The 21,569-nt window shown below is 44.4% G+C and overlaps 1 protein-coding gene across 9 annotated transcripts in view; it reads right to left on the minus strand.

The window, feature by feature from the left end:
• NUMA1 (nuclear mitotic apparatus protein 1) overlaps positions 1-21,569 on the minus strand; it is a 72,228-nt gene that overhangs the window by 24,788 nt on the left and 25,871 nt on the right. For 3 of the 9 annotated variants that reach the window (XM_012744947.3, XM_012744945.3, XM_012744948.3), the window contains exons 1-3: positions 15,498-15,758; positions 10,136-10,216; positions 3,389-3,474 (exon numbers count right to left, since the gene is read on the minus strand). In XM_012744947.3, coding sequence (XP_012600401.2) covers positions 3,389-3,474; positions 10,136-10,177 — 128 coding nt within the window. In that variant the 5' untranslated portion in view covers positions 10,178-10,216; positions 15,498-15,758. Of the gene's footprint in view, positions 1-3,388; positions 3,475-10,135; positions 10,217-15,497; positions 15,759-16,346; positions 16,658-21,569 lie in introns of those variants that run through there. The other 6 variants (XM_012744942.3, XM_012744939.3, XM_076002266.1 and 3 more) reach the window with 3 other exon arrangements.

Genomic DNA, 21,569 nt, shown 5'->3' on the forward strand with positions numbered 1-21,569 from the left:
TGGATTTTCATCCCAACTTTGACAGACTTGTGAACTTTATGATGGACAATTGATTAGCCTCTCTAAGCCTCAGGACTCCTCATCTGTAAAATGGGGATGCATTTTCGTGGGGTTGGTGTGTGGATTAACTGAGATAACACTGGAAAGTGCCTTGGATAGGCTGGTATATGGGTGCTCATTATGTATTCTGCTCCTTGCATTCTTCCCTCTGGGTTGGGGTGTCCCTGCACTGCACCACAAGGGAAGCCCCTTTCCACTCTTGCTGTGGGGGAGTCTGGGCTTCCACCTGTGGCCAGGGCGAGGGGCACATTCTTGCCCTGCCAGAGATGGATCAATGACTTTCTGAAAACACAGCTTGTGATTTTTTTCAATTTAAGCATTAAAAGCTTCTAAACCCTAAAAAAAAAGGAAAGAAAGAAAGAAAGAAAAAGTTCTGTGGGGAGGGGCCAAAAGGAGAAGGAGGTGGCACAGGTGAATGGGAAACTACAGTAAATCATCTGGAATGGCTCAACTGCAAAATGTCAGGAAGCCTAGAAAACATGGCTAGAGTGAGAGCGAGAGAGGACCGTGGGGAGGGAAAACCAGGTCCAAGAACTGAAAGAGAGGGAGGAAAAAAGGCTCTGAAGTGACAGAGCAAAGTTCCCACACTAGGCTGAAGGCGTAGATGGTGAAAGCCACCCAGAAGTGAAGCCCTTGCCGGAGCTTGCTTGTGTACTGGAAGGGCAAGCAAAGTGTGAGGAGAGCCACAGGGAGGGAGGCAGCAGGGGGAGCTCTTGCACAGCCCAGGGACCAGGCCACCGGCTGCTCCCACTAACTGCAGTTCTGAGGATCATCTCACTTCTGAAATAGGTGAAATAACACTTTAAGTTAGAAAGCTGACTTTTTTGTCTAGGCTACAGCGGGAGATACCGATTAAAGGGCCCCCTGCGCCTCAGAACCTGAACCGTCAGGTCTCAGCCAACTTTCTGGAGGGCAGGGCAGGCCCAGAACCTTCCAATGCCAGAGACATCCTGCGAAGGAAAGATGTATCCAAGCCAACACCATGAGTGTACCTTCTTCCACTTCCCATGTGACTATAAAGGGTTCTTCCAAGTGGATTCCCCACAAGAGCCATTCTGGGTAGCTAGTGTGAGATTAGGGACTCCTACAAAGCCTTGAGGAGATGCTAATCTCCTTATGGACTCTCAAAGGAGCCATCTTCCCTATCTACCCACAGTCTGGAATGTCCTGACTCCTTGGCCTTAGTAAGTAAAGCAGTATTTGCCTGAAAGCATTACATTAAATAAAACAAAAAAGAGGTTCTCAGGTTAAATGTTTGAGAAATTGCTGAGTTAAACCAAATAGAACATTTTTTTTCTTTTCTTTTTTTTTTTTTTTTTGAGACAGGGTCTTACTTTGTCACCTAGGCTGGAGTGCAATGGCCTCATCACAACTCACTGCAACCTCCAACTCCTGGGCTCAAGAGATCCTACTGCTTAAGCCTCTTGAGTAGCTGGGACTACAGGCCTGTGCCACCACGCCTGGCTAATTTTTCTGTATTTTGTAGAAATGGGGTCTTGCCATGTTGCTCAGACTGGTCATGAACTCCTGGCCTCAAGTGATTCTCCCATCTTGGCCTCCCAAAGGGTTAGGATTACAGACCAAAACCACTACACCTGGCCCAAATTGAACATTCTCTAAAGAAGAGGCTATAACATACATTATTTCCTAAAACAATTTGACCTCAAAAGTTCTTTTTTCCCACAAAGCCCCAGGTATAAGTTACATGGAACATGCTTTGCAAAATGCTGGTCCTAGAGAAATCTAGCCCATCCTTTAAGACTGTGTTCAAGTTTCATCTCTATTAGGAAGCCATCCAGACTACTGCCGGCCATGCCTCCGTCCTCCTTCTCAGGTATTCCTACAGCATTCATAAATACAACTGCGTCCTTTACAACAGCCCACTCTCTAACTGCACTAGCTGAAAGCTAGGAAAACAGCAGGTGCTCAGTATACATGGGCTGACTGATGCCTCTTACTGGGAAGAGCAAAGGTCAACATCAGCAAGACAAATGTCAGGTATCTAGGTTTTCTGGCAAAATGCCTCTACTAAACTTTGCTATTCAAGCCTCATAGTTATCAAAGAGATGTGACAGCCTTTTTGCTTTAGGTTACTCACACACCAGAACAGGAAGGGAAACTTGTCAGAGGGGTTAAAGCTAATGAATTTTCTCACAGAGAAGGCCAAGTGACAAAGGAGACAAGCCCTGCTCAATTCCCACAGTTTCTATCTTCCCACCAACCTTGCCATCCTCCATTGCCTTCCCCTGAGAACTAGGCTGCTTATTTAGGTTGGCACCAGTAGCAGCAGCAAAAATGCAATAGCTATAACATATTAACCAGGAACAAGTGTCTTCCAAAAAGGAAGTTGGTCTGCATTGTCCTGGATCTGAGATAGAGGTTAAGGTTAACCTGAATTTCTATAGCCCCTAACCCCCCTCAATCCCCCAGCCATGGCAGTCTAAGGTTCAGACAGCATCCTAGAAGACAACTTGAAAAATGAACATCCTTATTTTTGATCCTCCTTATTTTTGACCCTATTCCCCATCAGGTTATAAACCTACAGTGGCTAAATTAAGAACAACACACATCTTTACTCTTGGACACATCTACTGCTCTTGTCATCAGCCAAGGAAATTTATCTCTTCAAAAGCAAGGTTGGACAAGGTGGCTCACGCCCGTAATCCTAGCACTCTGGGAGGCCAAGGCGGGAGGATCACTTGAGCTCAGGAGTTCAAGATCAGCCTGAGCAAGAGCAAGAACAAGAACCCATCTCTACTAAAAACAGAAAAAAATTAGCCAGGCATGGTGGTGCATGCCTGTAGTCCCAGCTACCTGGGAAGCTGAGGCAGGAGGATTGCTTAGAGCCCAGGAGTTGGGGTTTGCAGTGAGCTACAATGACATCAGGGTGACAGAGTGAGACTGTCTCAACAACAGAAAAAACAAGGCAACTGAACATCTCTCCTCACAAACCCCCACCCTTTCATAATAAAAAAAAAGAAAAGAGAAGAGGGTTGTGAAAGACTTGCTGAGACAACAGGATGGGGAGCCGGAGAGTGGACTCCTGGAACAGTGTGAGATGGAGTCTTGGAGGCTCCTGTGCAAGAGTGAAGAAGAGTGAAGAAGCCTTAGGATAGGACAATTGGAAAACCTCTCCTATAAAGATGCACAGTAACTGAAGGATGAGCGAATGTGTTCTTTTCTCTGGGCCCTACCCTGGCTTATGACATCCCAATCTAGCCCGTGCTTTCTGGTCACAGCAATTGCCCAGGAAAGGGAGCAAACGCAGTCCCCACCCTAGCAATGAGCTTTGCCTGAGAGGCTGGAGAGGCGTGTGGTGCATACTCACATGCGGTCAATGATCTTGATGAAGACACTGCAGTCCTGGAGCTGCAGCACAGCCTCCACGGGGTCAGCCACGTGCAGACTGTTCACCTGCAAGCCAAAGGGAAGAGCCTGGTAAGACTGTTACAAATGCCAGAAACAATGTGGTTTGCTCCCTTTCCCAGATGCTGACAATTCTCTGCTCACTATGAGTGCCTCTGATTGTAGGCTACAGGAATAAAGGAACAGATGATTCTAGAACTTCTTTCAGCAAAGGAATGTGATTGCATTCACTCATCCAGTGAATGCTATCCATTTACCGCCACCTAAAATGCTACCATCAGAGAGTCCTTCCTTTGGCTTCAACTAAATAAAAACTTAAATTGGGCCAGGCGCGGTGGCTCACGCCTGTAATCCTAGCACTCTGGGAGGCCGAGGCGGGCAGATTGCTCCAGGTCAGGAGTTCCAAACCAGCCTGAGCAAGAGCGAGATCCCGTCTCTACTATAAATAGAAAGAAATTAATTGGCCAACTAATAAATATAGAAAAAATTAGCGGGCATGGTGGCGCATGCCTGTAGTACCAGCTACTCGGGAGGCTGAGGCAGGAGGATCGCTTGAGTCCAGGAGTTTGAGGTTGCTGTGAGCTAGGCTGACGCCACGGCACTCACTCTAGCCTGGGCAATAAAGCAAGACTCTGTCTCAAAAATAAATAAATAAATAAATAAAACTTAAATTGTACTAAGATGTTTCAGCACTGGTGGCATAATAGTTGAAGTATAATTAGGCATAAAATGGTTCTGAAAGGCAAATCAAGAAACTGGCACCACTACTGCCTCTAGAGGAGCCTGATGACAAGGAATCTGAAGTGGGAAAAGGGAGGCTTTTTACAGTATAACCCTCTGTAGCTCTTGAATGTTTACAATATAATTCTTTATATCTCTCGAATTTTTACATCATAGCCCTTCACAGCTCTTAAGTGTTGACATATCTATTCAAAACTTAAGTTCAATATTATACATATGTTATACACTCCCACACAGATATAAAATCCTTTTATTAGTTTTTAAATTCTTTTTTATTCTTTCTGGACATAAAACTTTGGCTGAGGGGAGAAAGGGGAAACAATGAGTGAACAAGATAATTTTAAAAAGCTGGGGGTGGGGAGGAAGGAAGAAGAGCTGGGAACCCCAAAGAGAAACTTCTCACTTCTGATTTGACTGCCTGTTCCCTTTCTTTGGCCTCTGGCAAGGCATACCTCTAAATCAGTGTTTACCACTAGAAAATTAACCTGGGGTCACATGCAAATGAATCAGGTACACAGGTTACTCGACAAGCATACACGGTTGATTTCTACAGGAAAGCCTCATGGATTCCACAGGCACTAAAGTTCAGAAGTAGCCTGGGCTGAAGTTTACTTTTTTATTACCGTAGGAAGGAAGGGCTTGCTAAGTTAATTAATCACATATGTAACATTAAAAGGGGAATGAGACTTAGTCTGCTTAAGAAAGAAGGTATTTTTAAGAACTCTGGCATAGTGGTTCTGTGCAAACCACCATATTGTACTGCTTATAAATGTGTTCTCTATATCTGGGCTGGGAGCCTGCAGATATAACTTTTAGGCCCAGCTCCTTCACTAACTTTCCGGGAACCTTTGTTATCAACTTTATTTCTCTTTGTGCCTATTTTCCCTTTTGTCAGATGGATAGAATCTCTACCTTATCTACTTCAAAGGACCACTGTGGGTTCAAATGGGATTAAGGATGCAAGAACACATTAAAAAATATAAAGTACTATAAACGCAAGGCACTATTATAGTTAATAAAATTAAAATAATGACACAGATACTGCTATTTCTTAATAGTTAAATGAGCTGCATGCACTATAGAATTAAGAGGATTAAAAAAATCAATAAGGCCGGGCGTGGTGGCTCACGCCTGTAATCCTAGCACTCTGGGAAGCAGAGGAGGGAGGAGAGGATCATTTGAGCTCAGGAGTTCGAGACTAGCCTGAGCAAGAGTGAGACCCCGTCTCTACTAAAAAAATAGAAATTAGCTGGACAACTAAAAAAAAAAAATACATATATATAAAAAAAAAAAATTAGCTGGGCATGGTGGTACATGCCTGTAGTCCCAGCTACTCAAGAGGCTGAGGCAGGAGGATTGCCTGAGCCCAGGAGTATGAGGTTGCTGCGAGCTAGGCTGACACCACGGCACTCTAGCCCAGGCAACAGAGTGAGGCTATGTCTCAAAATAAATAAATAAATAAAATAAATCAATAAGTCAGCTACAGAAATAATAGTATTTATTTCAGTTAAATGCTTTCACATTAAAAACAGCTTTTATGCCGGGCGTGGTGGCTCACGCCTGTAATCCTAGCTCTCTGGGAGGCTGAGGCGGGCGGATTGCTCGAGGTCAGGAGTTCGAAACCAGCCTGAGCAAGAGCGAGACCCCGTCTCTACTATAAAAATAGAAAGAAATTAATTGGCCAACTAATATATATATATAAAAAATTAGCCGGGCATGGTGGCGCATGCCTGTAGTCCCAGCTACTCGGGAAGCTGAGGCAGAAGGATTGCTTGAGCCCAGGAGATTGAGGTTGCTGTGAGCTAGGCTGACACCATGGCACTCACTCTAGCCTAGGCAACAAAGCAAGACTCTGTCTCAAAAAAAAAAAAAAAAAAAAAAAAAAAACAGCTTTTAGGCCAGGCGCGGTGGCATTACTCCTGTAATCCTAGCACTCTGGAAGGCCGAGGCGGGAGAATTATTTGAGCTCAGGAGTTCGAGACCAGCCTGAGCAAGATGGAGACCTCGTCTTTACTAAAAATAGAAAGAAATTAGCTGGCCAACTAAAAATATATAGGGAAAATTAGCTGGGCATAGCGGCGCATGCCTGTAGTCCCAGCTACTCAGGAGGCTGAGGCAGAAGGATCGCTTGAGCCCAGGAGTTTGAGGCTGCTATGAGCTAGGCTGACGCCATGGCACTCTAGCCCGGACAACAGAGTGAGACTCTGTCAATCAATCAGTCAAATAAAACAGCTTTTAGATGGATCTAAATTAAAATAGGTCACATTTTTTTAAGTGTGAAATATAAAATATGACCTCTCATTGAAGTCTTAAAGAATGTATTTATACCATCTTTCAATCAATCAATAAATTAAATAAAACAGCTTTTAGATGGATCTAAATTAAAATAGGTTAAATTTTTAAGTGTGAAATATAAAATATGACCTCTCGTTCAAGTCTTAAAGACAATGTACTTATACTATCTTTGGAAAAGGTTAAATCGAATTGGTCAGGACAGGTCAGTGTAAGTTTTCTAGAAAGATTCTGAAAACTTTAGAGTAAGGTACTTTTTACCTGCTGAAAATGAAGGGACTGCCAAGACATAAGCATCCAAAAACAATTTCCATTTAATACCTGTAATCTAGGTAAAACGTTCAAGGGCTATAAATGCTATTCTTTAATGAAACTGAAAAATCATACCAATTAGCTGACTTACAGTCATAACTTAGGCCAATTAAGTAATAGTCTAGCAATAGTTTCTTTTGTGGATGTAAAAATATATTTAAATCATTTAAAAGTTGAAGTGGAAAAGCTCCTTCCTCTGTAGCAAGGTATAAAACATGAGTGAGGCTAGTAGCAGTGGTGACCAACTACACTTTCGTATTGTAATGCATGTTCATTGTGATTTTTGACAAAAGCATGTATCTGCTGTTAAATAAAATTAGTCTTGTTTTCTCTTCTCTATAATGAGACACTCACTGAGATGGAAGGATCACTTGTGCCCAGGAGTTCCAGGCTGCAGTGAGCTATGATTGTGTCACTGTACTCCAGGCTAGGTGACAGAGCAAGTCCCCATCCATCTCTTTAAAAACAAAAACAAAAAACTATGAGAGTGAGGATCAAGCTCACTGCATAACCCAAGAGCTGTCTGGAAGTTTTCTAGGGTTGCTTAAGGTTGTCAGATTTTAAAATTCCCGTAAATAGATTATTCATTATTAACTGCTGTTTACAGAATAGTTTCAAGCTATATTTGAATTAAAATAAAATATAAATTTATTTTTTATATTATAAATTACTGAAAATCTAGAAAACAAAAATACAAAACTCCTATTCATTCTAGTATTTTAATTTGTATACTTTTAGCATTTTGATGTATTTCTTTTTAGTCTTTTTTTGCTAGGTAATTTTTTAAAAACTACAGTTGTAATTATGTGTGTATGCATAGACTATGCCACTATTCTCATTAACATAACAAAAAATGCTACTAAAATTATTTCATGCTACTAAAATTTACTTTAGCTGCATAACTTTTTATTTAAATTGAAAAAGTTCTTTTACAATATTTATCTTTTTTTTTTTTTTTTTTTTTGAGACAGAGTCTTGCTTTGTTGCCCAGGCTAGAGTGAGTGCCGTGGCGTCAGCCTAGCTCACAGCAAACTCAAACTCCTGGGCTCAAGCGATCCTTCTGCCTCAGCCTCCCAAGTAGCTGGGACTACAGGCATACGCCACCATGCCCGGCTAATTTTTTCTATATTTATTAGTTGGCCAATTAATTTCTTTCTATTTATAGTAGAGACGGGATCTCGCTCTTGCTCAGGCTGGTTTGGAACTCCTGACCTGGAGCAATCTGCCCGCCTCGGCTTCCAGAGTGCTAGGATTACAGGTGTGAGCCACTGCACGTGGCCTACAATTTTATCTCTAAAAATTTACCTTGGCCGGGCTCGGTGGCTCACGCCTATAATCCTAGCACTCTGGGAGGCTGAGGCAGGAGGATCGTTTGAGCTCAGGAGTTCAAGACCATCCTGAGCAAGAGCAAGACCCCATCTCTACTAAAAATAGAAAGAAATTGGCTGGACAACTAAAAAATATATAGAAAAATATTAGCCGGGCATGGTGGCACATGCCTGTAAGTCCCAGCTACTCGGGAGGCTGAGGCAGGAGGATCACTTGAGCCCAGGAGTTTGAAGTTGCTGTGAGCTAGGCTGACACCACAGCACTCTAGCCCAGGCAACAGAGCAAGACTCTGTCTCAAAAAAAAAAAAAAAAAAAAAAAAAAATTATCTTAAAAAAGTTGGAAAAATTCTATAACTAAATATTTTAATGTGTTTATTGTAATTTTGAAAAAAGTATACAAGAATCTCCTGTTAAACCTAGTCTTGTCTCCATCTTCTGTAACAGTGGTAGTCACTGTAAAAACAAGAACCTAAATAAAAAAAAAGATAAACCAACCAATGTAAAATAATGTGGTATAAGAGCCCCCAATATTCATAGTTATCCCCATTGAACTAGAGACATAGCTCATGTTCCCTCATAACCCAACCAGCCTTTTTTCGCCAGGAGTGGGGGAGAGATGGAAGGGGAAGAGAAAATGTTTCTCATACAGATATAACACGTCGAAATGTAATATAAATATAAAATATAAAAATTACCCATTTTAAGCTATGCAAAACTGAAAATCGCATCCATTTCAGAAACTGAAGACTAAGAATGCACATTTTCTACATTAAACATATATTTCCTGACTAGAGATTTGATCATGATTAAAGACGACCTTTCTTTATTGAATTCACCTTACTTGGAAATTAAAAATTCATTTTCTCTTTTTTTTTTTTTTTTTTGAGACAGGGTCTCACTCTGTTGCCCAGGCTAGAGTGCCATGGCGTCAGCCTAGCTCACAGCAACCTCAATCTCCTGGGTTCAAGCAATCCTTCTGCCTCAGCCTCCTGAGTAGCTGGGACTATAGACATGCACCACCATGTCCGGCTAATTTTTTTCTTCTATATATTTTTAGTTGGCCAATTAATTTCTTTCTATTTTTTCGTAGAGATGGGGTCTCACTCTTGGTCAGGCTGGTTTTGAACTTCTGACCTTGGAGCGATCCCCACCCGCCTCGGCCTTCCAGAGTGCTAGGATCACAGGTGTGAGCCACCATACCTGGCCCCATTTTCTTTCAAATATTCTCTAATTAAAAACAAAAGTTGGCTCTTCAACTGGCCCTGATTAATCAGTACTCAAGAGAATTTTAAAATACCCTGTGCCAACTAGCACACCCAGGAAATATTTTAAATACCAAGAACTATTATTTATTGAGATACTATACTAAATGGTTATATGTGTATACATGGGCACATGTGCACACTGAATTGTTTAACACACATGATCTCATTATCCTTGTAATAACCAAATGAGGTATTTTAATTTAAAATTACCCCCATTTAAAAAAGAAGATGCCAGGAGACTAACTTATCCTGGGTTACACTAGGGCCAGCACTGTGATTCTATACTGGGCTGTCTAAGCCTGGAGCCCCGCTCATCACCACCACACTCCATGGCCTCCTCTGCTTCTCTAGCTTTAAATACCCAATGATCATTATTATTTTTTCATTTGCCATTGTCTCTGGCAGAAAATATATATAAGACCTAGCAGAAAGATTTGGGGGAAGAAATCATGAAGGCAACAGGAAGACAATGATAACATACAGAGACACGTTAAAGAGAGCACGGGGAGCCTTGCCTGGAGATTAAAGACCTTTGAAGACCACAGTTCCGGCACAGGCCAGTCACTAAAGTTCAGCATCAACCCTTTCAGTCAGAAAAATGCATAGGAAAAAGATGAAGATGGATTTCCATGCTGTCCAAAGGAAAACTTTATTTACTTAGCCTGGAGACAAAAAGATTTTACATAGCCCTGGCTCCTAGAAAACTCCTCTTCTAATCTCTCAAGCTTCATAGGGAAGTATAGCAGAGAAGAGAGAGGAAGACTACTCACCCAAGAGAGGAGTGCGGCCGCCCGGGTGGCATGGAGTGTCATCTTGGTGATACCAGACAGTCACCCCAATGCACCTGGAACCTGAGGGAGGAAGAAGAGTAGTTAATCATAACAGATATCCATGATCAAGAAGGAGAGGAGAAATAGTTCCATTTACCAGCTCTGAACATTTAAATGACTTTTTTTTTGAGACAGAGTCTCGCTTTGTTACTCAGGCTAGAGTGAGTGCCGTGGCATCAGCCTAGCTCATAGCAACCTCAAACTCCTGGGCTCAAGCAATCCTTCTGCCTCAGCCTCCCGAGTAGCTGGGACTACAGGCATGTGCCACCATGCCTGGCTAATTATTTTCTATATATATATTAGTTGGCCAATTAATTTCTTTCTATTTATAGTAGAGATGGGGTCTCCCTCTTGCTCAGGCTGGTTTCGAACTAACCTGAAGCAATCTGCCTACCTCGGCCTCCCAGAGTGCTAGGATTACAGGCGTGAGCCACCGCACCAGGCCTAAATCATTCTTCATTTAGCACTTAATCCACCAACGCAAAATGGGAATTTTGAGAGAGCTCAGAGTACACATGAAAATTATTATAAAGCTCATCAGGCCGGCCACGGTGGCTCACGCCTGTAATCCTAGCACTCTACACTCTGGGAGGCCGAGGCAAGAGGACTGCTTGAGCTCACAAGTTCAAAGGAATCTGAGCAAGAGCAAGACCCCGTCTATACTATAAATTGAAAGAAAATTAGCCAAAACAACTAAAAATAGAAAAAAATTAGTCAGGCATGGTGGCATGAGCCTGTAGTCCCAGCTACTCAGGAGGCTGAGGCAGGAGGATCACGTGAGCCCAGGAGTTTGAGGTTGCTGTGAGCTAGGCTGACACCACGGCACTCTAGCCCTGGGAACAGAGACTCTGTCTCAAAAAAAAAAAAAAAAAAAAAGAATTTTGCATTTAATTCAATGCCCACTGGCTCCCACACAATCTTTCAGTTCCACAGAAAACACAACATTCAAAGCTGGCCTTCAAGCCCTCTCTTTGGGACATGATGCCCTTAAACATGGAACAGACAGTTTTTCAGATAGACTGGGTCTGAATGTTGATTTCGTGTGCCCATGGTCATATGATCTTGGACAAGTATCATAACTTCTTTTAGTCTATTTCTTCATCCACAAAATGGGATCCACATATACCTCTCTTGGTTATTGTCATGCTTAAAGATAAAGCAAATAGCACAGTGCCTGTGACATGGGAGGTATTCAATAAATAACTACTATTCTTAAGCAGAAAGGTTAATTTTGGCTCTATCTACAGGTACCTAAATTCTACCTAACTAAAAATAGCCAAGTTCTTGGGTTCTACAGATTCTGGATGTTTATGTTCTCCACAGAAATGTCAAAGACAGACATGGTTCAAATGGGAAATTAGACATATTTAAACCTTGGTCTCTGGATGAGGCCAAGTCGAATTCTGGAGATCTCATGAGACATTTAATGAAAATTAGGCACTCGTCCTGGTATTCTTACCCCAATTTCTTTTCCCATTGGGAATCTCCCATCTGCCTGACAACCTACCCAAGAGACCACAGACCTGATTGCTCAAATACTGCCAACACCTCCTAGCAGCCCCTACAGTTTCCACAAATCTCCATAGGCACATCAGCCCCACTCCCATCTCCTGCCACAGGTGCTCAATTTGTCACTTCTCTAGAAGGAGGACAAGAATAGTTAAGAGCCACATCACCTACAAATGTCCCCACATATTAGCTTTCCAAGGTGTGGGTTCTATGGAACCAACATTTGCTAACCATCTTCTATATGCAAGGTGTTGGGGATAAAGAAAGACACCAATTTTGCCCACAAGGTGCTCACTGTCTAGGAGGAGAAAGAGATACACAAATCTGATAATTCACTCCCCATCAACTCTAGGTCCTTCTTATCCAAGTGTACTCTGCTTATCAACCAACCAAAAGGCATTTATCTTTTTAGTCCCTATATATGCTCATTCTATGCTAGAAGCTACATGGGAAATGGGAGACAATGACCTGGTCCCTGAAGGGCTTACATGGTCTTTGAAGGGCTTACAGCAGGGTGAGGAGTAAAATTAAAAACACATCAAGCACTAATAGAAGAAAATAATTAAATGCCAAATACAACTAAATGCTAATTATAATTAAGTGCTTCCTGACCCTGCAAAACCCAACATGATTCCACCTGTTATACCAATATCACAGTCTTATAAATGAACCAATGCACATGGGCTTTGGCAAGAGCAAATGAAATAGTTAAGGGCGCTCTCAGGAGAGCAGAGAAGCTAAGGGGCCTATGTGTTCCTCAGTCCTGGATGACCTTCACCAAGTATGGCCTATCCATGGGCACTGACTGCCTACTCCTGGAGCCAGGTAAGGATGAAGGCAGATGGCCTCAACTACTGCACTGCAATGCCACTTTTCTGGTGGCAGGTCAGCCTAAAGCTAGAGGGACCACACTTGGCCCTTGTGATGAAGGCGGCAGAAGCCAAATGCTCATCTGGAGCATCTTAAAAAAAAGTCTCTACGTCATTCAATAACAAGAGAAATGAGGCCCAGATCACCTCCCCCTCATCCCCACTGCTGCCTATAGACTTGCAGTCCTTTTGATGAGCCTCCACACTTTATTTGCAACCGGAGGTTGATCTTGCCCCCTCTGTAAGATTCACAGCTGTGCTGCTAAAAATGTCCTGAGGTTTAACCAACCTTCTCTTTATCTCAGAGGCAAAACATATAACCCTTAGGTCCTCCCAGGAGAGCCTGTCTAAAACTAGTTCCACCACTCAAGAAAACCAGTGTCAAGGCCAAATGCCCTTTTCTGTGCTCTCCAGGCACAGAAATAGGAAAAATTCAATACTCGACACTAAGAACTCCTGAAGGACCTTGTTAGCTCAAAGCCCACAAAAGGGACCCTTTCTCAGAGATAGGACATCAGGGTGAGAGGCTGTAGGACAGCCCAGACATTCACTCTTCTCTGGGTAATGAATGATTGAGGCCAGTGGTATATCTAGTCCTCCGCATTGGAATTATAGCTTTAAGCAGGCTTTGGCTTGGAACCCAAGGGCTCCCGGCCAGAGCACCATCCTCCCTACCCTCCCCCTGAAATCTGAGGCAGGCCCCACCCACAGAAGACCGAGTGATGGTGATGGAAAAACAGATCCCTGCGATTGTAGCCTGGAACCATTTCACAGAAGGATCTGCTGAGATCCACCCAACTTGATCAGGCACCCCCATAACCCCTAGTCAACAAACAAAGAAACAAAACCCCAGAATGCAGGCCAGGCCCTCTGAGGGCACCTTCAGAGTTCCCACCTACCTGGTTCTTTGAGGAAGAAATGCCCCAGAATCCAAAAGAGAGGGTTCAAAGTTCTAGTAAGGCACCCTCTCTTTCTCTCAGTCTCAAGAAGGAACCAAGACCCAGAAGCAGCCGCCTTATAACACTTAAGGCCCTGCATCCTCTTTGCATTTCCCAAAAGGACATAATGAAGCTCCCCCACATCAGGACCAATTCCTACATGCATCACAACCCCTCCATGTTCCCAGAAAAGATATATCAGGACAAGGAAAGCGACACTCAAAAGAGAAACACAGCCACCTGGCCTGCATCCTCTCTGGGTCATAAAGAGTTAAAGCCTCGCCATGGTTCCCTAACAGGGCTGAAGCTAATGTAAACCACCTGCTCAGACACAAGAAACAGGACCAGAGGGTCAGGTTGCTGAGCTCTGAGGTCTGTTCTGAAAAAGCTTCAGTTTTAAGAGTAGACCAAATGATAGGCCAAAGGCCAGGGGGTCCGAGTTGCAGCAGCACTGCTCTCCTTACCCGGCCCCTGGCCTGAGTGCCAGCTCCTTTGAGACTGCCTCCTAGCCAGTTATCACCCGCCTGAACACCAGCCCTATCTCAAGACAACACCAAAGTGACCTTTGGTCCCAGAGAGCTGCTAAACTCTACTGATCTTTCGGTTCATGGGCCCTTGCCTCCACTGAATCCTCATTCTCTTAGTGCTAACTTCCACCAAGAATTTCAGGGTCCAAAGCCCTCATAAACTCCCACCTCAAAGGGTCCTTCCCTGAGCCCCACCCCCTCTCTACCCAATAGTTTCAAAGGCCCACAGACTTACAGCTCACAAAGAAAATGGCTGCCTATCTGCACATCCATGCCCAAGTGCAAAATTTACCACCACTGGTCTTGAGACCCTGCCTGCTATTAGAATAAGAATAAGAATTTCATGCTCTGTGCCCCTTTCTAAAAGAGATTTTTCCCCCATCCGAGAGATATCCACATTCAAAGAGTGAAAACCCTTAACCATGGGGCTGCTCTTCCTCTAACTCTGGGAGGGAGAGGTTAGGAGGCACAGGTAAGCAAGCACCCAGTCCTCACCTGGCAGGTTACCCCTGAGGGGCCCAGCAAAGGCTGAGCCATCTTACCACAGGCTAGTTTGCTATCAAAACAGTATGGATAATGTCTTGCTGGTGCACCCTCTGGTGAAAGGACCAGCAGCTCCAAGAGAAGCCATGGAGGGAAAAACACAATCTTTTTCAACTTCTGGGGAGTCCTGAGTAGACTGTGTGGTCTAAGTCCAAAGAGTTTCTCTGCACTCCTGAGGTCGGGGGCAAAACTGGTGTATTCCCTGGTCCCCCTGAAAGGACTAGCTTTGGGCTCAGACCCCCACTCTTCACACGGACCACCCCCTTCGTAGCCTAGAGTTTGGCCTGGAGCCCCAAGGCCCTGGAGAGGAGCAAGGGAAGGACTGCAGAGGAAACCAAGATTCCCTGGTTTCTGTCCCTTCCCCCCCATGCTCTGGAGGGTCCATATCAGAAGGATGCCGGCAGAAGAGCTGCCATCAGGAACCAGACCTGGGGCCTGAAGCCACATAGTGCACGCGTGCACTCACACACACACACACCCAGACCCCCACCACTATATTCACACACCCTGGTCCCTACCAGCTGACAAATGAACTTGTTTTTACTGCCCACCACCGTGCACACACCCAGGGCCTCAGGCAGGAATGGAGAAGCCCTACCAAGCTGTCTCTACAGCTCAACATGCAGGCGCACACACTTTCCCCCTCTGAACAAAAACACGCTGACATCTACGCAAGAGGGAAAGAAAGCAACCCTTTGCTCTGCAAGGCGCCAACTCCCGGATGTTGGCAAGCGCTGCCCCCAGCGCCTGCTTCTGAGTATGTTTACTTGCTCTCCCTCTTCGCTCCCTCCCCTTTAAGGATGGCGCAGGAAAGGGAGGTGAGGGGGGAGAATCCACCCCACCCTCTCGTCCATGTTTGAACAAAAACCCAGAGAAAGAGTGAGGGAGAAAAAGTCCCAGTGCAGGGGGGCCTTACCAGACTCCTAAAGCCAAACGTATCTACAGGTTTTAATCCGCCATTAGCATTTAAATCTTGAAAGGAGAGGAGGAAAGGGGGGCCAGTGGAAAGTAACCCCACACACAAAAGAAAAGTTGTTGGTTTTCTTCTCAGTCAGCCTGGCAGGAGCGATCTTCCTGGCTGACAGCCAGAAGTGCGTCACAGCCAGGAGTCTGCTTTCTTTAAAGGCACAGCAAGCTTCCGTGATCTGGGAGCCACAGCAAAGCAGGGAACTCTCAGCGGGGGTGGGGCCCGGGGGAGGAGGCACACTGGAGAGGAGGGGGGAAGGCTGGAGGCTTGGTCCACAAACAAGAGAACAGGACGCGGGGGGCGGGGGCGGCGGGCAGCACGAGCAGGCAGGCAAAATTACTGAACTGCAACAGCAGCAAGCGCCAAGCCAAACTGTGGCATAAACACACAAAAACACATCTCGCAGTGGCCAGCCTGACGAACCTGAGATCACACAGACACTCCCCCTCCGCTCTCTTTTCCACCCAGGGCTTAAGGCTGTAGTGACAGCCTGTCCATCTCTCTGGCCAGCAACAGAAGGGTAGGCCAAGGGCTGCCCTGGTGATTAGATCAGCCCCTTTCTGTCGTGGAGCAGGGCAGGGAGGAAGACCTGGGAACAGAGGCTTTGAAGAGCAAGCAAAACGCAGGCCCTTTTAAGCAGGGCAGCTTCCTGCCGGCTCCAGGGCGGGCTGTGTCTTTATGCACGCACATGCTGCTCTTGCACACAAAGCGCCTGCCTCCTTCCATGGGCTTGCTGCCTGCCCTGGGACATGGCCACCCCCCAAGCCCATTCCCCAAGGGATTCTCTCCTGCCCGTACCTTCTGTGTGGCAAGGCCAGGATGCTGCGCTGTGCCCGCTCCTCCCCCTCGGCCACCCAAACAAGAAACCCAGGCAGATTCTGGCCCTGGAGTGCAGGCCTGCGCTGTCCTGTCCGGGTGGCTGCGTGCTATTGTTGACTGTGGAATGGCCGCCAAAATCCCAGCTGTGCTGCCAGAACCTAATCCTCTGTTCCGCTGAGCATTTGTGGGGAGGGGCCGAGGGGCCAAGGCACAGATCGAGTGCGAGTGCCGCAGGCACTGGCTGGAGCCCTTAGCAGACGAGATGCAGGCACTGGGACCTGTAGGCGCTGCCTCTCCTGCATGGCAGCAAAGAAAAGATGTCCGACTCTTAGAAGACAAAACCACAGCGTTTCCACCCACTGAACAGTGACCCTCACCAAGGCTGTAAGGTAAACCCACCAGATAGTAAACAAGAACCCCCTCAGCTTACACCACATTTACTAAGCACCTACTATGTGCAAGGTACTGCTATAGGGCACTATAGGGAATATATAAAAATGAATTAAATCTAGTATCTGTTCTGAGGTAGGTTATAATTCCACAAGAGATAAGAAATATGACCCCCAAATTATATGTCAAGATGGCATATGCTAACTTCCACAAAAGATGTAAAGAAAAACTCTAAACGATTGAAAGTAGGGAAGGATTAAGAAGACGAAGTACCATTTTAATTTGGACCTTGAAACACACAGGTACAATCCCGGTGGAAACAGGAGAGGTGTGGGGAGGAACGGGAAGCTGAGAGAAAGTGGGGAAGCAGTGGGAGGAAAGGGCTTGGCAGGTAAAATGGCGTCAGGGAGTTGGAGAATCTTGAACTTCGAAGAATCAAAGGTTTGTAGTATGATGAGAACTGTGCTCCAGGTTTGTTCTGATATATAAATGAATGAGACCAGCAGCAGGGAGGTGAGTCAGGAGGCTGCCACAATAGACAGGAGATGGTAATGAGGACACGAAAGAGGCTAAGGTAGGAGAATGGAAAGAAGAGACACACTGTGGAGACAGGATAAAGGACTGAAAGGAAGAGAGGAACTGTACAGTGGGGAGAGTGTGAGACATGACACATAGAACAAAGCAGAGGATGACAGAGCAAGAGAGAAAACAAGGTATGTATGAATACATAGTAGCTGATGCTTACTGAGTACATACTATGTGCCAGACATGGTTCTATGGACCTAATGTGTACTCGTTAATCTTTAAAAATCCCTTAATGAAGTAGGTACTATTATCAACTCAACTTTAGGCATAAGAAAATTGAGCCCCAGAGATAAAATAAGTTGCCCATGCTCACACAGCTAGTAAAGGGGGGACAGAAATTTCTACCATGCACTGCTAACTGTGTAACCCTGGCAAGAAACCTCTGAGCCTCAGTATCTCTATTTGTAAAATAAGGATAAAGACACCTCCATTATAAGGTGATGAGGGTTAATTCAAAAACATCTATAAGGTGCCCAAAACACTGGCTAACAGATAAGGCACAAGGTGGGTGCTTCACAAACATTAGTTACTATTTAGCAGTTTGGTCCCTTATCACCAAGGCATCCAAGCAGAAGCTGGCTCGCCATTTGTTGGGGGAGCTAGAGAGGGTGCTCCTCCTGGCACAGGAGGCTGGATCCCCAGACAGCCTGCTTTCTTCCCATCGGTCTGCCTCTCTGGATTTTACTTTAGGGTCCAACTCAAATCCTGACTCCTCAAATATTTAACAGTTAACAGTGGTTATCTTGGAGAAAGAGTTAGATTGTGAGAAGCATTCACTTGGAGACTTTTTTCTATGTTTGCATTTATTCATCAAGACAAGATCTTGCTTTGTTGCTCAGGCTGGAGTGCAATGGCACAACTATAGTTCACTGCAACCTCAAACTCTTGGGCTCAAGCAGTCCTCCTGCCTCAGCCTCCTAAGTGGCCAAGACTACAGGCACATGACTCCACACCCAGTTAATTTTTTTTGTAGAGACAGGATCTCACTATGTTACTCAGGTAGGTCTCGAACTCCTGACCTCAAGTGATCTCCTGCCTCAGCCTCCCAAAGTGCTGGGATTACAGGTATGAGCTATCACACCTGGCCATATTTTTAATAACCATGTGTTACATTGGTGATCAGAAAAATGTACCTACATCTTGCATTGGTACTTGTACTCCTTATATGTATATGCATGAAAATCCTGTCTTCACCTCTAGGATGTAAATTCCTCAAGGGCATAACCAGTTCTACCTCTTTCTCTCTGTGATCCCCCATAGTACCTAGATCACTAGGGCTATGAACTACATCTGGATGGCAGGTTTCCAAATTCAACCTTCTGGCCACAGAGAATGACTGTGGTGAGTGGTGGGGATGAGGTATAGGCGGGGGTCAGACCAAGGCCCATTGCTGCAGAGACTCCCCACCACCCCCTGCTTCTCCCAGGCCCTATAGCTCATTCCCACATTATCATTTTAAGTCTTATTAGTAATCACTATTATTAACAGTAGAAAGGAAATTCTTATTCAAAGGAGCACCACAAAGAAAAAAACAAAGGCAAAGCAAATACCAAAACTTTTATAGATCAGCAGGTGATAAAACCAAAAAAAAAAAAAAAAACAAAAAAAAAAACAAAACTTTTATAGAAAAGCAAAGTGGCATTAATATTTTAAAGACTGGCGCAATCAACACTCAAGAAAATGCATGAGGTGAAAAATAGGAGGTGGGCCTGCTAAAATGGCCCTGGGCATGTATGGCATATGTCAGCCCTAAAGCTTTCTAGACCCTCACAGAATTGATACTGTGTCTCAAAAGAGTTAGAGAGATCTCCCCAGACTCTTTGCTCTAAACTCAAGGCAACGGCTTCCAGCTGTGCAGTCTTTCAGGGGCTGAACTCTCCTATGGAACCTCTCTATGAAGTTGCCAAGTGTCTGGGCCAGCTCTTCATGACAGCCCAGGGAGCCTGGCCAGTTTCTCCAGCCTTTCCCTCTGCTTCCCCCCTCCTGTGGCAGCTTCGAACTTCCCCAGCCCTTCTCGCAGCCTAGAGAGGCAGCAGGCAGGCCTGGCTCCTGCCTGATTCTGCAAGCCTCTGCTCATTGTCCCCAAAAGACTAGAAAAGGAGTGGCAAAATCATTTTAGAAAAAGAAAGTAAAAAAGAAAAGTAAGAAATGACTAACATCCTAGCACTCGGGGAGGCCGAGGCGGGCAGATTGCTCCAGGTCAGGAGTTTGAAACCAGCCTGAACGAGAACCCCGTCTCTACAAAAAATAGAAAGAAATTAATTGACCAACTAAAAATATATATACAAAAAATTAGCCGGGCATGGTGGCGAATGCCTGTAGTCCCAGCTACTCGGGAGGCTGAGGCAGCAGGATCACTGGAGCCCAGGAGTTTGAGGTTGCTGTGAGCTAGGCTGATGCCACGGAACTCACTCTAGCCGGGGCAACAAAGTCAGACTCTGTCTCAAAAAAAAAAAAAAAAAAAAGAAAGAAAAAGAAATGACTAACAAAATTTAGGAGAGAGTTCAGATAGAGGTTGGAAGTAGTGAGTGAGTGACAGGTTAGGAGCACAAAGGGCACTTCAGAGGTTCTAGTAATGTTCTGTGTTCTAAGCTGGGTGGTAGGTGTATGGGTGTTCATTTTATTATTCTTGTTTAAAATGTTACACTGTAGTTTTTAATGTATATTATCATTTTTTTAAAGTTTAAACAAAAAAGACTGAGAGAGAGCAAGTCCCCTGAGACTGCCCAGAAATGGGATGATTATAATATAAATTGGCCTGGCATTCAAGGCCCTCTATGACCTGGCCTGGCTTTAATGTTTCGAGTCATTTATGCCTTTACCCAAATCCTCTACCCTACCAGACAGGCCTATAAAGTTATAGACTGTCCTGAGGATTAGATGAGAGGACTGCAGAGGACAGGCTCTGGGATAAGACCCAAGTGGGCTCAAATTTTGGCTCCAACACTTACTAGCTATGTGACCTTGGGCAAGTTATTTAAATCTTTCTAATTCTCAGTTTCTTTTTCTGTAAAATAGGGATAACGACAGTACTTACCTCATTGGATTATTGTGAAGATTAAACAAAATAAAGCATGGGATGTGTTTACCATAGTGCCTGGTACATACTAAATATTCATTAAATGCTAGCTATTAATTACAACAGTAACAGCAACAACAATAATGATAGTCTTTAGGTATTTATTATGCCAGGACATAAAGCATCAGAGAAAAGACTCAAAGGCATTGCACCAGGCACTTTTAAATATAAGGAAATTGGAGGCTCAAGAATTAAGTAACTGACTTACACGATTTAGTCATACAGCTAGTGAGTTGTCATCTACATTATTCTCTACTGCTCTTAAATAGACGATCACTGAACAAATGAATAAAAGCTAGCACATTCTCAGTGGCTCAAAGAAGCCTCATAAAAATCAATTTTTTAATCAAAACAATCTAACAGCTATAATTTAAGTAATTGCTAAATAAGTTTTTCTCAAGGTGCAAGAGCTTTGCAAACATTAAAGGACCAAAACTTCTCTGAAGCAGCAAGCACCAAAGAAGTCTTCTACTAAGAGGGATGTTGGAGATATCTCAAGAGTGAGAAGGGTGAGGCTGAAAGGAAAGACCAGTGCTGTTACCACCATGGCCTCACTCTCTCTCCAGAGGGTACTGGATGATTAATGAGGTAGTGTTGGTAAGCCTGAGGCTTCCTGGGGACAAAAGTAGAGGGCAGATCAAAACCCAGAGAGGATTCATTATAACCTCCAAGAGGCCCACTCAGTTCTCCCTTAAGAAGGCCTTTCTACAAAACACCTAAGAACCTCTTTACCCTGTTTCATTGTCACAGAGGTGTAAAAGGGCTCTGTCCCTATAGGCAACAAATCTAGCATACTGTTTGCTCACAAACACAGAAGTGAAAGGCAAAAAAAAAAAAAAAAAAAAACCAAACTGAAATGGGGGCAACAGTTTTACTGTAAAGATCTGCAACTCTTGGAGATAGTACCCAGAGTGCTGAAAGCCCTTGGAGGTTAAGTTCTGGATCAGCCACTTACTAGCTAGGTGGCTTAGGGCAAGTCATACAGACAAGTTACTGAGACCCATGCAAGGGTCTCATTAAAAGAAAGGCATCGGATTAAATGAGATCTAAATCTCCAAAAATTCTCATGATTCTTTCTGCAGGATACCAATTTCAACAACAACAATGATGACAATAAATTTTGCAATAGAACTAGTCACCTTAAAATC

Source organism: Microcebus murinus, chromosome 4 (genome assembly GCF_040939455.1).
Source record: "Microcebus murinus isolate Inina chromosome 4, M.murinus_Inina_mat1.0, whole genome shotgun sequence".
NCBI lineage: Eukaryota > Metazoa > Chordata > Mammalia > Primates > Cheirogaleidae > Microcebus > Microcebus murinus.